Source organism: Brienomyrus brachyistius, chromosome 6, assembly GCF_023856365.1.
Source record: "Brienomyrus brachyistius isolate T26 chromosome 6, BBRACH_0.4, whole genome shotgun sequence".
Taxonomy (NCBI): domain Eukaryota; kingdom Metazoa; phylum Chordata; class Actinopteri; order Osteoglossiformes; family Mormyridae; genus Brienomyrus; species Brienomyrus brachyistius.
In genome coordinates, this window is record NC_064538.1 from 26,936,811 (window position 1) to 26,950,869 (window position 14,059).

Consider the following 14,059-nt stretch of genomic DNA (forward strand, 5'->3'; position numbering starts at 1 on the left):
GAAAACTGACGAACAAACTTCCCATAAATATGACTTCCTATCAGAGACGGGCAAAAATATATCAATATGTGTTTTAATACGCTTACAAATTGGATATTTTGTATCAAAATAAACTACAAAGTACAGCCACCATGCAAAGTATCAAAATAAAGTACACTACTTTGTATTTTAAAAAACACAAAAAGACAGTTCACATACTCTATATCTCTACTCTATAGCCTGTTCCTCAAGTGGCCAAACATAAGAGCAACATTTGTTCACTGCTTAAAGACACACGTACAATACAAATGTGAAACCAAACGAAAGATCAAATATTCAGAAGTGCCTTAAATGTATCCTAACAAGTTACATGATGACTAAGATAATGTGAAGTACTGGTAATGGTACTCCGTTGTTATCTTTATATAACAATAAACTTGAAATATAAATCGCAGCTAATCCATATGCAGAGCAAGCCTAAGAATTTTTATTTTAAAAAACCTTTCTGCTATTTGTAAAAGGACATGTACATTGGGTAACACAGAGAAAGCTGCTGTTTAAACAGACATCGTTGTATTATACTAATATATCACCTAATTGCCCCTCGTCTACGGTATTTGGCAATCCATCGCGTTTAACGTCGGCGCATTTAGCTTCCTCACCGATTGATGGCGCCATTCGATTCCCTAGAAGTTATTTTTCTGCTGACTACTGTCTTGCCGACTTGCCCCCTAGTCGTTTGGCAGGACGGAGGCGCTGACGAGTGTAAACAGGAGGCTATGGCTGACGAAGGGGGAGGAGGCGATAACAATATCAACAACAACATGGGAAACCAGCTTCAGTTACTGCCTGGTATAGCATTTAGCAATTCGTTTCAGTTCGATTTCGCATTTCCGTCTAATACATCGGCTTTGTTAAACGTCTTTGCAATGAATATTTCACTTTAGTTTTTTGGGTTAAACCAGTGAATAGATGTGCCAACAGAATGTTTTGCTTTCGTTAGCTAACTTGCTTTCAGTTTTGCAGCGTTACTCATAAAGTCTTCGCGTTACGAAACCTATTTATATTTTGACTATGCGCTATGTTTTGTCTGCTTGTTTCCTGACAGTGGCGGTCAAGTGATGATGTCGAAGCTGGGTAGCTGCATATTAGGCTTGTCAAGTCATGGTTGGCAGATAAGCAGGCTAGCCGCTATTAGCGTTTTAGGCTTGTAGCTTTGTGTTGGGAGTGTTCTATACAGTACATGTCCTACGGTATGCTAGAAATCTTAAAAGCATCTTAATGGCGATGGCTCTGGTAAAAGCAGAAGCAAATTCTAAGCATCCAATTAACGAATTGACAATTATTCTTATTTTAGAAAATGAAGAAGAGGGTGACAATGACATGGAAACTGAAGATCCCGATAGTGAGGACGCAAAAAAGCCAAATATGATTAATTTTGACCCCAGCCTTCCAACGTCACATGCGGTGAGTGATTAGCAATCCTGTCCCTACAACTATGAAATTGGCTTTTCTGTTTTTTTTTTTTTTTTTTTTTTAAACAGAGAAAGAATACACCATATACTTATGCAGTCATGCTTTTATGCAAAAAAAGTTTGAATCATTCTGGAGGATCTATACTTTTGGCTATTATTTTAGTTTTAAAATGCCTTCCTTTTTGTAGCTGCACTGTACCAGCATTTATGTCTCAGTAGAAAGACTGCACAGCATAACATTATATTTTTTTAGATACAGTTAGACAGAAGATTAAGGGTTAAGAAACAGAAACATTCTGTCATTAATGGGCCTGAGAAATGTGTATCATGGCTCTTCATGGCAGTACCTGGGTGTGGATATGGAGGAGTTCCATGGGCGCACAGTGCACGATGACGACAGCTGCCAGACAATCCCAGTGCTGCCGCACATGGCCGTGATGCTGATCCCAGGCCAGACTCTTCCTCTTCAGCTCTTCAGGCCACAGGAAGTCAGCATGATGCGCAACCTCATCCAGAAGGATCGCACGTTTGCTGTGCTTGCATACAGGTATAGAGCTGTGGATCGTGCCCTCTAGAGTGCATGTACATCTGAGTAATCTAGTCATCTCCCTTGGTCATTTGTGCAGAATATATGTACTGTGCTGATCTCTGCCGTTGATTGCCAGAAAACAGCTTTTTGTTTTTATCTGAACTTTGTGTAAACCTGATCAGCCAACAGTTTATTATAATCATTATGGTAATGTTAAGCAAGATAAACGTCAACATGACATCCTATTCTGCAGAATAAAGAGTGCAATATATATATATATATATATATATATATATTTTTTATTATTATTATTATTATTTTTACATCCACAGATTTATGCAATCTTGGAAATTGAGATTTCTGAAGCTTTCGATATTGTCAGTAAAATGAAGTGCATAGGTACAGTTGATAAGATGGCCTGTACACCGTCCACACCATCTTAAGCATACAGACACAACACAGTGATGCTTTTTCCTGTTTAGTGACGCAGATGAACAGCAACCGGAGTTTGGGACGACAGCAGAGATCTACGCGTATCGCGAGGAGCAGGAGTACGGCATCGAGACCGTGAAGGTGAAGGCTGTGGGTCGTCAGAGGTTCAAGGTTCATGAGATTAGAACCCAAGCTGACGGGTAAGTTTATGGCTAAGCAGCAGAATTGCTCCGTTTACACATGCACATGTTCTTAAAATGCATTGTATTTTAATTGCATATATTAAACTGCGAGCACACAATAACTACAGTTTGCAGCAGTTTTTCTAGGTTGTTTCTATAAAGTCCCAGTCTGTAAGATTATGGCTGTCTTTATAAGGTGTTGTATAAATCTGCCTGGTAAGATGTTTTGGTTTAAAAAAAAAAAAAAAAAACTCTTTAAATTTATCATTTCAGTTAGTAGTCACCAGTAGATGGCAGGATTTACTAGTACTCTGGTTTACCCTGCTTCCAACACATGGAACACAGTCACAGTCAGGGACGGATTACGGACCGGGCCAGTGGGGCAGCTGCCCAGGGGCCCTTGGGGTGCAGGGGGCCCATGGGGCCCCTAGCCCAAAACAATTTGCAACGCTTATCAACAATGTATTTTCGTTTGTCTATTTTAGAGGGCCTACATTCTTTGATCCTCTGCCTACAAGGGCCCCTGACCCTATAGGGAGGGCGTTTGGCTGCCAAGGGCCCTTGAATTGTGGTGGTGGTGGTGGTGGTGGTGGGGGGGGGGGGCCCTCGCGAACGTTTTGCCCAGGGGCCCACACAACCCATAATCCGTCCCTGGTCACAGTGTATAATGCTGATTATGAAGTGTGCATGGTGGGAGGTCAGTGTAAATGCAAATGCTTTTTGGTCACCCTTTCCATGTAAATTTTAACCTGATATGCTGCAGTCAATCTGCACCAGCACATCCTTATTAAGCACACAAGTGTAAGATGCCCTTTAATTAATATAGAAGGTAACTATAATCTCAATTCTGAAGCATCCCTGTGGCATTGTGGTATTTTGGTAATATAAATAGCAGTTGGTTTTTTTTAAGTGTGTAACCATGTCCCATGTGAATATATAGGCACTTTAATAAAAACCTTTTTAGCCCTATACTTTTTTAATATAACATCCTGTTTATACTGATTGCCAATATTACACAATTAAACATTAAAAATGCCTTTTTATTTACTCGGCTAATATGCTACACTGTTTACCTTAATTGACTTTTTCATTTATGTTACTATGCCCAAATCACAATTGTTTTTCCCCACGTAATAAGTTACATCCCAGGCATTGAGTAAACTGAACTTTATATCCACTAAAACAGTTTCTACTATGTTGCCAGCTTCTGGATAACTTTTGGGTCTACCTTAGCAACAATGACAATAATTAAATTGGATAGGATGCATTCAAATGTGTGCCCATACAGGCACCTGCAGGCCTGCAACCCTTCGTTTAAATACTTGGCCTCACTGGTTCTACTATGACATCATTACAATAATTTTCTTTTTTTCCCCCCTCATGAAGTCAGTTCACGTGACTTTTTCTTACTCTATTACTTAACCTACCCTGATGGGTTATAAAATGTTTCAAGTGTTTAAGCTCAAAATAAATAAATCGCAGGACCCTGATGGCATCTAACCTATAGTTTTAAGAGATGAAGGATATTATTAACCAACCTTTAACTTCACTATTCCAGAAATCCTTATATGCTGATGTAGTACCTTCTGATTAGAAGCATGCTAATATAATGCACATATTCATCAATGCATACAATACTTTAATATTAGTTTAAATACTAGAACTCGTGGCCATAAGTGGAAAGTAGCGGGAGAACATTTTAAACTTAAAACATTTCTAATGTAGTGCAAGCTAAAACTCTGGGTTCCTTTAAATAAGAGCTAGATAAGATTTTAACAACTCTGAGCTATTAGTTAAGTTCTCCCCAAACAAGCTTGATGGGCCAAATGGCCTCCTCTGGTTTGTAAATTTCTTATGTTCTTAAAACGAAAGGTTTTGGTTAGGCAGGTTAACTGGAGAAGGTCATTCTGCACACACCAAGGCCATCTCTCCTGAGCCTCAGAGCTCTCCCTGCTGCAGAAATTCTCCAGATTTGTAACAAGTGGCACATTGCCAGCACTGTGCCCAGGGCTAGATGAATGAATTCTGTTACTTAACAGCCAAGTCAGGTACAGCTGTGCTTGAGGCATCGTGTTAAGACCGTGTGACTTGTGGCATGTTCAGGGTCAAAATTACACAGGAAGTTTTTTTTTAATCCAAAGACAAGATGTTTTGTCATATCTGAATATTTCCTGATATTTTTTTTAAAATAAATGTTAACAGTACAGTACCATTTTGGCTATATTCAGTTATACATTCCAGAAAATACTATAGATGTTACATTTTTTTCTAGTTTATTGATTCCTCCGTTAATTACTTCCCCATAGGAAACCTGCATTTCTCCTTTCTGTTGACATCTAACCTGTCATCGAATCTCTTTCCTGGAAATTGGTTGCTGAAATGCAGCTGTCACGTAGCGAGCACACTTGCAGCAGCAGATACCGTCAAAGGCAAAATGGGTAGCTTCCCAGGGCAGCGTCTTCTGATGGGGTGCCAACTTATTAAACCGCCCACAATACCCTCATTTAGAGTGCTTGGCTGTGAGTGAATTAATTTTATGGTTCATACTGACCGCCATCACACCTGGCGACCCCTAGCAATTTTGTCTGGCAGTGATTCAGACCTCTCCTGAGCCTCACTGCACAGTGGTTACATAATAGGAATTGTCTGTCTCACGTGAGGGATTTTATGTGTTCATTTTTGTAGAATAGGCTGCTGCTGTCATGGAAAATGGCAGCATGCATATTGTTTAAACACTGTTGCCTGGAATTGTGTGAAATGGCAAACAAGCCAAACAGTGGGCAGTACATTAAAGAGCAATGGCATTGTTGTTTTCTGCTATCAGCCTTTCTGCTAGAAGTGGTGGCCCCAATTATTCTTCCCCTCCATGTGTCAAGAAGCGAGATGTGCCGGCTGTTATCAAGCACCCCACACTATTCACTGCTGTGGGTTACTACCCAGCAGGGGCTGCTGATTAAATGACACCTTTTATTTAAAATTCAGCTAACAGCTTGGAGTTTTTGTTTTGTGAATTTCATACAGAACTTTGTGTGCCTGGTATTGCTCAGTGGTTTTTGCAGAGGCACTATGGGGCAATTTATAATGATTGAAACTTAATATAGTTAAATCGTCTGTTGTATAAACTCACAGTTGCCCGTCTATCTGCTGCAGGATCCGCCAAGCGAAGGTGCAGATTCTGCCTGAGAGGGTCCTGCCAGACCCCCTGTCAGGAGTGCAGCTCACCCCTTTGTCCCGCCTACACATGCATCCATGCTCCAGGCCCCCGGCCAAGCAGTGCAGCCAGGCCCAGCGCTGGTGGGGCAGATACCAGAAGGTCAGGATGCCCTTTCTGCTCTACTCAGCCCTGAGCTCCTGTAGCTCTTAATTGAGTGCTCTGCTCAAGTATAACTTATCAAGAAAACCGGTGTAACGTTAAGTACCACTTTGTTTTGCTGTAGTAAGGTCTGCATGTTTGAGGAAATTGATACCTTTATTTTATCTGTAAGTGTTATAGTTGTCATGAGAAGGTTAATAGACTAACTTCAGCCAGGACCCCAATGGACACCGCATGTCTGTTGCTCAGGTGTTATAATATTCTCGATAGCCGGCCCAATCCCAAAAAATCACAATCGCATCCGAAAAATTGGTTTCCCTCTAGACTTCCTTATATGCCACCTTCTAGGGTTGTAGAAGGCCATGTCACAGGCAGTAGCCTTGTAATGAGGCAATCCCAAGCACTTTTGTCTGACAGTAATCCAGATTCCTCCTGAGCTTTGCCACACAGTGATTACCAATGAGGAATTTTCTGCCCATCTATTATGTATGTACCCCGATGGACAACCTTGAGAACCACGTACATGGTGCAGCAGAAGGTGGTTTAGCGACGGGCAAACTCTGCGTGTGGCCCTGACAATTAGCCCATTAGCTCCCACATAAATATATGCGGTTTTTGTGTATTTTGTGTCTGTCTGCAATGGCGCTCTCTGCTCAGTTTGCTGGCTAATGCAGGCAGCAGTGTTCACAGGATCACACACTCGTACTTTTCCTGAGCTCCAGGAACTCCTTTGCTTTTCACTGAGGTTCTCTGATTCTGATTCCCGTCAGATTCATTTGTTCTCCAATCTGGAAAACCTGCCCATGTCACCAGGAGCAGAGATACTGAGAGAAAGATCCGGGCTGCGTCTTAGGGACACAGACAGTACCTCAGTTAATTAAGCTAAATCCATCGAAAGAGAGCTTCCCCCATTATTCCTCCTTGTATTACCATATTAATCAGTAAAACTGCCTGAATTTCCTCTGTCTTCTCTCTCTCTCTCTCTTTTTTTTTATAGAGGAAGTTTCACTGTGCAAAAGTGACTTCATGGCCAGCCTGGGTGTACTCACTTTATGATTCGGTGAGTGCTTGAGTCTAACTGTGTATGTGTATATGGATATACATTGTCATTCAAAAGTTTGGAATCACTGAGAAATTGGTGAATGTGCCGATGAAATCCCTTGTCCTCCACTATGGACAGTGGATGATGGTCTAATGCAGTCATCTCCGTTATTGTAGTAGCAGTGTCTTTAGCCTTGGTGGCACTGACTTTGAATATTGATGAAGTTGAAATTAATGGAATTAATTTTAACAATTATTTTAACTGCCGATATTGACACAAATTGACAAATTTAATTAATTTTGGCTGATACCAATATTGTAACTGGTACATTGTGTATCTGTCATTTTCAGTGGTACCATCCATCCCCAATCTTTTCACCTGAAACACAGTTTACTCTCACAAAGACATACATAATTTTGTCTATTTGAGATTATTGATAAGCTATGCTCACCGACGATTATAGGAGGGATGTCTGGTAACTGGTAACCTATGGGCAACTTTATCAATATTCAAACACAAAAATAGAAATTAAAAATACAAATCACTAATGTCACTAATGTTCATTTCTGCTCTATTTTATTTCAGTCAGTTGTTGAGTTTGTTACTTTAATTTCTAGTTTTCGTGTTTCACTTGCACTTTTAGTTTTGTTTTAATTTTCGATTAACAAAATACTGCTATATTTTTTTATTTCAGTATTCATTAATGATTACAACCTTGCTGAGCAGTAGAAGGCAAATATTTCAATTGACAAGCATTTAAATGAAATGAGGCAACGAAAACTGTGTTGCAGTATGGTCCGGTACATACAGATCATATAGGTTTATTGGCATTGGAACATTTTTCAGCAACCATCACTCCTGTGTACGAGTGTCACATTGTTTTAACCAATCCTAGGTTATCATATTAAAAGAATCTTATTAAATTCTTCATTTTGTGGCACCTGTGAAAACCATTGTGCTTTTTAAGGAAGCTGTAAAAATGGCCGCCTTTGGCTTGTTTGAGTATCTGTAGCGTGAGCATGTATGGGATCAGCTATTATCTCAAAATAGTCAGAATTAATGAGCTTTCTTCAGAAACTCATCAGTCTAATGTTGTTTCGATAAATAAAGGCTCTTCCTTTTGAGGAATTGCCAAGAAACTACATCTTTTACAAAGGTGGCCACTACTCACTTTACCGAACAGCACATACTGGCTCTGACCATGATGGAACGACACTCAGGACGGCCCAATGCACGGCTGTGCAGGAAGATCACTTCATCAGTCTCTTGTTCGAGAAATGGACGTCTCACAGGTCCTCACCTGGCACTTTAAATAATACCCGCAAAACACCAGTCATCTTCAGCAGTGAAGAGGTGACTTTGGGAAGCCGACCATCTAGGCAGAATTGCAAAGAAAGTGTGGTACCTGAGATTGGACGGTAAAAAGAAAACATTAAAGATGGGCAAAGGAACACAGACACTGGGCAGAGGATCACTGCCAGACAGAAAAGTCTAAGTTTGAGGTGTTTGAGTTACAAAGAAGAACAGTATTGAGGTACATAATAAATGAAAAGATGCTGGAGAACTGCATAACATTAACCATCAAGCATGGTGGAGGAATTGTGGTGGTCCGGGGGTGCTTTGGTGCTATAACATTAACCATCAAGCATGGTGGAGGAATTGTGGTGGTCCGGGGGTGCTTTGGTGCTATAACATTAACCATCAAGCATGGTGGAGGAATTGTGGTGGTCTGGGGGTGCTTTGGTGCTATAACATTAACCATCAAGCATGGTGGAGGAATTGTGGTGGTCCGGGGGTGCTTTTGTGCTATAATATTAACCATCAAGCATGGTGGAGGAATTGTGGTGGTCCGGGGGTGCTTTGGTGCTATAACATTAACCATCAAGCATGGTGGAGGAATTGCGGGGGTCTGGGGGTGCTTTGGTGCTATAACATTAACCATCAAGCATGGTGGAGGAATTGTGGTGGTCCGGGGGTGCTTTGGTGCTATAATATTAACCATCAAGCATGGTGGAGGAATTGTGGTGGTCCGGGGGTGCTTTGGTGCTAGCAAAGTGGGAAATTTGTTCAGGGTAACAGGAATGCTAAACCAGGAAGGCTGTCACCCCACTTTGCAATGTCATGCACATGATTGGAGCCAGTTTTATTCTACAACAGGACAATGACCTAAAGCACAGCTTCATGTTATGTAAGGACTATTTAGAAAAGAAGCAGTCACCTCGTATACTGCCTGTAATGGTTTGGCACAGACCTGGGACCTTCCTGTTATGGAATCAGGTAGACTGTATGGTACAGTTAAGTCTCCATGAAGGTAATCTAATTCGTGGGAGGTGCTTCAGGAGGCATGGGTGAGATTTGCAAGTTGGACATTTTTTCCATGTTTAATGTGACACCACACCAAAAATAGGACGAATAATTGAAATTTTAAAAAACCTACAACAATCCTGTTGCATAAACATGTATAATCATTATTTATTAACATAAAAAAATTACATGATTTTTCTTGATTAGTGGCTTCGCATGAGAAGAACCTGTAATTTCAGTAAGAATTTCTGTATACACTGTAGGCAGAGCGATTCCGCTTGAGCACCATATCTCTGAACCTACACACTCTTTATTGACACAAAGGATGTTTTTTTTTTCCTCTTGTGAAATTGCAGCCAGGTAATGAAGAAATTATTATAGACAGGTCCTGTACACATTAGCAAACGTTGATAGACCTTGTTTCTCAACACATTCATTACTTCTCTGTTTTTCTCGACCAGGAGGTCCTGATGCACAGAGTGAAACAACAGCTACATGAATGGGATGAGAACCTTAAGGATGACTCCCTCCCCACAAATGCTATAGGTACCTTCCTTCAGGTCTTTAATGTCAGGCCTATATTGCGGCATGTGGAAAACAAGATTCTTAAAGGAAACAAATGAGAGACGCATTAATAGCCACCTTTAGTTGGCTGTCCTGAAATCTCAGTGCTACCTTCGACAGCCTAAGCCCTACCCCTCCCCTCCAGACTTCTCGTACCGAGTGGCGGCATGCCTGCCCATTGATGATGCCCTACGCATCCAGCTCCTGAAGATTGGCAGTGCTATCCAGAGGCTCCGCTGCGAACTGGACATCATGGACCGCGTAAGGTTGCATTTTGCTAGACTTGCGGTCGTCACCTTTGTCCCACTGTACACTTGTGTTTCAAAAAAGTACATCAGTTCCAGTATCGCAGTGAACCATCAAAGCTATTGTATTTCTGAAATCTCTTTGCAAAGACGTCTCATAAATCCCCAGCAAAGGTTCGAATGACTTAGTATTGGACCTACTACCATATGCAGTAGTAGAATAATGGACTTGTAAGTGTGCTTTGGTACAGTGTAGGTACAGGATAGTCATGTGTGCTTGGTTCAGAGTACTATGATTGTAGCTATTTAGCCCTTCCTGGAAGGTGTTCAGCCTGTTAGTGTTGCTACTTCTAACCAGTCCCCCTTGAAACATTTCTGTCTAGAGCTTAAGGTCCAGGGTAAAGCTGACTATAGGTTACTTTGTCCTTAACCTCACTATAGAATAAGATTTATAGAGTAGTGTTATTAAAGCGGACTACATTTCCCCTAGCCTTTTAAACTTTTTTTTGGGGCAAAAACTTTATTCTAGCTACATTAAGATTGCCTTATGTAGTTATGTCCGCTATGATGGCCTGATGTGTAAAATACCTTTCTGTTTCCATATTTTTGATTTTGCTTGGGTGAAGGATAAAATCACCACCTATATGCTTGACTTTGTCCTTCACTCTTCTGTCTGTGGCAGTGTACTTCTCTGTGCTGCAAGCAGTGTCAAGACACTGAGATAACGACCAAAAATGAGATCTTCAGGTGAGTTTGCCATGACACCTGATCATGCCCATTGCCGAGTTTTTGATGTTTAAAGATAGGATTTAGTCTTAATTTAAGGTGAAGGTTATTTTATAATAGTGCAATAGGCTACATCTTAAGACAACAGAGTTCAGGGAAATAAGTTGTTCTCTTTAAGGTTTTTATTCTTTTTTTATGTGTGAGTGCACTGATGTGTGTCTCACTTGTCCAGTCATTCCATTTGTATGGTGGCTGATAAGCAGCCTGGTCTAATGCAGGGGTTGTTAAGCTGTATCGATGCCCATATCATTAGTCTCAGCTAGGCTCCGTTTATTTACTTAGTGATACCTTGAATTACGGTTGGGAGAGAACCGCAGCTTATCGCTTCAAAATGTATTCTACTGTCCAGCCTGCTGCATGTTATATAGTGATGGATAGAAGTTTCACAGAAATGCACAAGCCTTTGAATGGACTCACATGATCAGTTACAGCTGCAGTTCTTATGCTGCTGTAATCATATCCAGTGGAACATTTGATTTTGTATGAACGACTTGATTCACTCAAAAGCATAGCACTGACTGGGAAAATTGTCCGTACAGGAACAACAGATTTGCTGTGACTCCTCGTTGGTACTGTAGAGAAGTGTACAATGACTGGGTCATGGTCTGCTTGATTTGAATTTTGCTTTTAAATTCTGCTGTCATATTTCATGTCACAGATATAAACACTAATGTAAACATAAACATACACTTCATAGTATTTTTTTTTTTTTCTTCAGTTTTTTTTTGTTTTACTTATAGAAGGTTCTCATCTTGGCCTTCTTTCTGACAGGGATTTTGCTAATGGTTTCTGTGATTTTTCTGTAACTCTCATAAGACTACACTCCAGAAAAAATCTCATTAGAAGCTGAGGTTATAACATTTTTATCCCAAGTATTTTTACAGACTAGGCTTATTTGACTGAACTAATTTTTCCTTCCCTGGCCCGGCAAAGGGGGAGCTTTCGTTTCCTGTCATTTCACTGCACAGGTATTGGAATGCACGCTCATTAATGTGTTTCTCTCATGCAGCCTTTCATTATATGGACCCATGGCTGCTTACGTCAATCCACACGGATACGTCCACGAAACCCTGACAGTCTACAAGGCCAACAATCTCAACCTGATAGGACGACCATCCACACAGCAGAGCTGGTTTCCAGGGTAACTCTCCATGTACTCTTTGTTCTAGTGCCAGTGATGTGTTCACCCCTCATACACACACCAGCCAGGCCCCCACAATAAATATTTCCTTTTAGTGCTCAATGTCAACAACCCAGAGTCCTTGAGCATCCATTCGCATCTAAAATGCAGAACTAGATTTTCAAAGACAAAGGGTTTCTTCTTGGCTAATCTCCCCTGAATAGCACCTTGCAGTTTAGATTGCATTGTACTATTCAGATATGGCAGTGGTTAAGTGCTCCGATAGAATGCCTGTCAAGACACAGTGTCAGCACAAGACTAGTAGGCAATGTGTAGCAGAGCTGCATGTCCCTGCTGCATAGGGGTGTCGGAGTCTCTCACTCACTGCCTGCTTTGCTTCCTCTGCTCCCCAGATACGCCTGGACGATTGCTCAGTGCCGAAACTGCGGCTCTCACATGGGCTGGAAGTTCACAGCCACTAAAAAAGACCTTTCCCCACAGCGCTTTTGGGGCCTGACCCGCGCCGCCATGCTCCCTCGGATCCCCAAGACGGACGGCGAGGACGCTGAGGAGGCGTCCCGGCTGCTGTGCCTATGAGTGGAAACAGCTCCACCCGTAACAGTCAAGCTAACAACATACTTCTTTTAACGTCTGCTTTCAGATTGCATTTTGGCCTGGTCAAGGGAGTACATTAGAAATCGCGTCAAGTAGGGGCAATTGGGCAGCAGTGTTGACTAAGGACACCCAAAGAGGCTCAGAGAGTAGCTTTAGCTCCAAACTGTCACATCAGAAACATGGCATGCTAGTCTGCTGAGCTGTCGACTCAGCACCGCCATCGCACAGTGTCCATATACTCAGATATCCACAACTCGATGTGTTTACTGCTGTTTGCCCCATCCTCTTTATCCCGTGAACTAGTCGGTGTGGTGGTGCCATCAACCTACAGGTAGCTCTGCATGCGTTCTGATGTTTAGGAGCGGATGGGGGGGGACAAACGGCACACCTGGGGAACAAGTACTCGACTCCCTTTTGAAGTTTCTACCCGTTTTTAGTCTTCTAGATTCCAACAATGTGGATTTGAGCCTGTCTTTGAAATCTTTTCTAGGTAATCCGTGTATGTCAGCATTGGGTGCCTGCTTTTGTCTGAGGTGTAAAGAGAAATGTATTATATGATTGTGCTTCTGAGCATCGACTTTTCAAATTGTGGTTGAATGTCTTTGCAAGGGGCATTGTGGGGAAAAAAAGGATTCTGAGATTGATTATATTTTAAGAGGTTTGAAGCTTATTTTGACTAAGCAAGTGTATTTATTTTTGTTGTTTTTTATTTTACATCTTGCTACTGTCTAAGGGGACTGTAATCATTTTGTAATAATGTTAATCTTAGGATTAACAGTGATTTGTCAGCAAACCTACATCTCACACAAATCTACAAAAAATGTATGTTCCATTTTTCTGCAATATGTGCAAATGAATATAATCTAGTATGTTATATCCACATTTTTATTTGTGAATGTGTCTTTGTTAAATACAGAATGGATGACTAGAACAACTGTGACTCTACATCCTACTTTGAGGAATTCTCTATTTCTCCACTTTTTACTCTTGTAGACACCATTGTGGTAACCTCTGAAGGCGCCATGGCCGAGCCCTTCTGGTCATACTGTGGAGGGGCTGCCCATGCCCCATATTCTGGCATCCAGATCTTTCCTTGGTGCGATTTGTGCAGCATACTGCCCTCATTCCTGCTTTAATTCATCGATAATGGCCACATGTATCCAACTATTAATTGCAGTATGTAACTATGGAAACAAATTGCCTAGGTAGAGGCTTCAAATATGACAAAAACTGGACTGCTATTGAAAAAGCCACACGTTTGAAGAGACTTGTGCAGTTAAAAGGAAGGTCTATATTAAATTATTTAGTAGATGCTTGTGTCCAAAATGCAAGCAAGTATTGATCATAGGGCATGGTCACTTAGCGTCTGTGGAGCAGTTGGGGTTATGGGCCTGGATTTAGGGCCCATTGGTGATATTATAAAAGCCATGGGATTCGACCCCACATTATTCTAGTCATAGGCACATATTCCAG

General features: G+C 41.3%; 1 protein-coding gene across 2 annotated transcripts; it reads left to right on the forward strand.

Moving 5' to 3' along the window:
* Window positions 1-713: 713 nt before the first annotated feature.
* On the forward strand, window positions 714-13,520 carry crbn (cereblon). Of its 2 annotated transcripts, none has more exons than XM_049017261.1 (11): window positions 714-831; window positions 1,337-1,446; window positions 1,799-2,001; window positions 2,466-2,615; window positions 5,748-5,910; window positions 6,908-6,970; window positions 9,718-9,802; window positions 9,966-10,081; window positions 10,748-10,812; window positions 11,861-11,992; window positions 12,385-13,520. In XM_049017261.1, the coding sequence occupies exons 1-11, from the start codon at window positions 759-761 to the stop codon at window positions 12,566-12,568; spliced, it is 1,344 nt and encodes a 447-aa protein (XP_048873218.1). In that variant the 5' UTR covers window positions 714-758; the 3' UTR covers window positions 12,569-13,520. The 2 variants fall into 2 exon arrangements, with proteins under 2 accessions (XP_048873218.1, XP_048873219.1); XM_049017262.1 differs by lacking the exon at window positions 714-831 and adding an exon at window positions 838-1,232.
* The last annotated feature ends 539 nt before the right edge of the window (window positions 13,521-14,059 follow it).

Bases quoted from the DNA above. Each gene is read 5' to 3' on its own strand.
- crbn (XM_049017261.1), top strand. From the start codon at position 759: ATGGCTGACGAAGGGGGAGGAGGCGATAACAATATCAACAACAACATG. The intron at 1,447-1,798 runs GTGAGTGATTAG...TCTTCATGGCAG, and splicing joins GCCTTCCAACGTCACATGCG to TACCTGGGTGTGGATATGGA. The intron at 6,971-9,717 runs GTGAGTGCTTGA...TTTCTCGACCAG, and splicing joins TGTACTCACTTTATGATTCG to GAGGTCCTGATGCACAGAGT.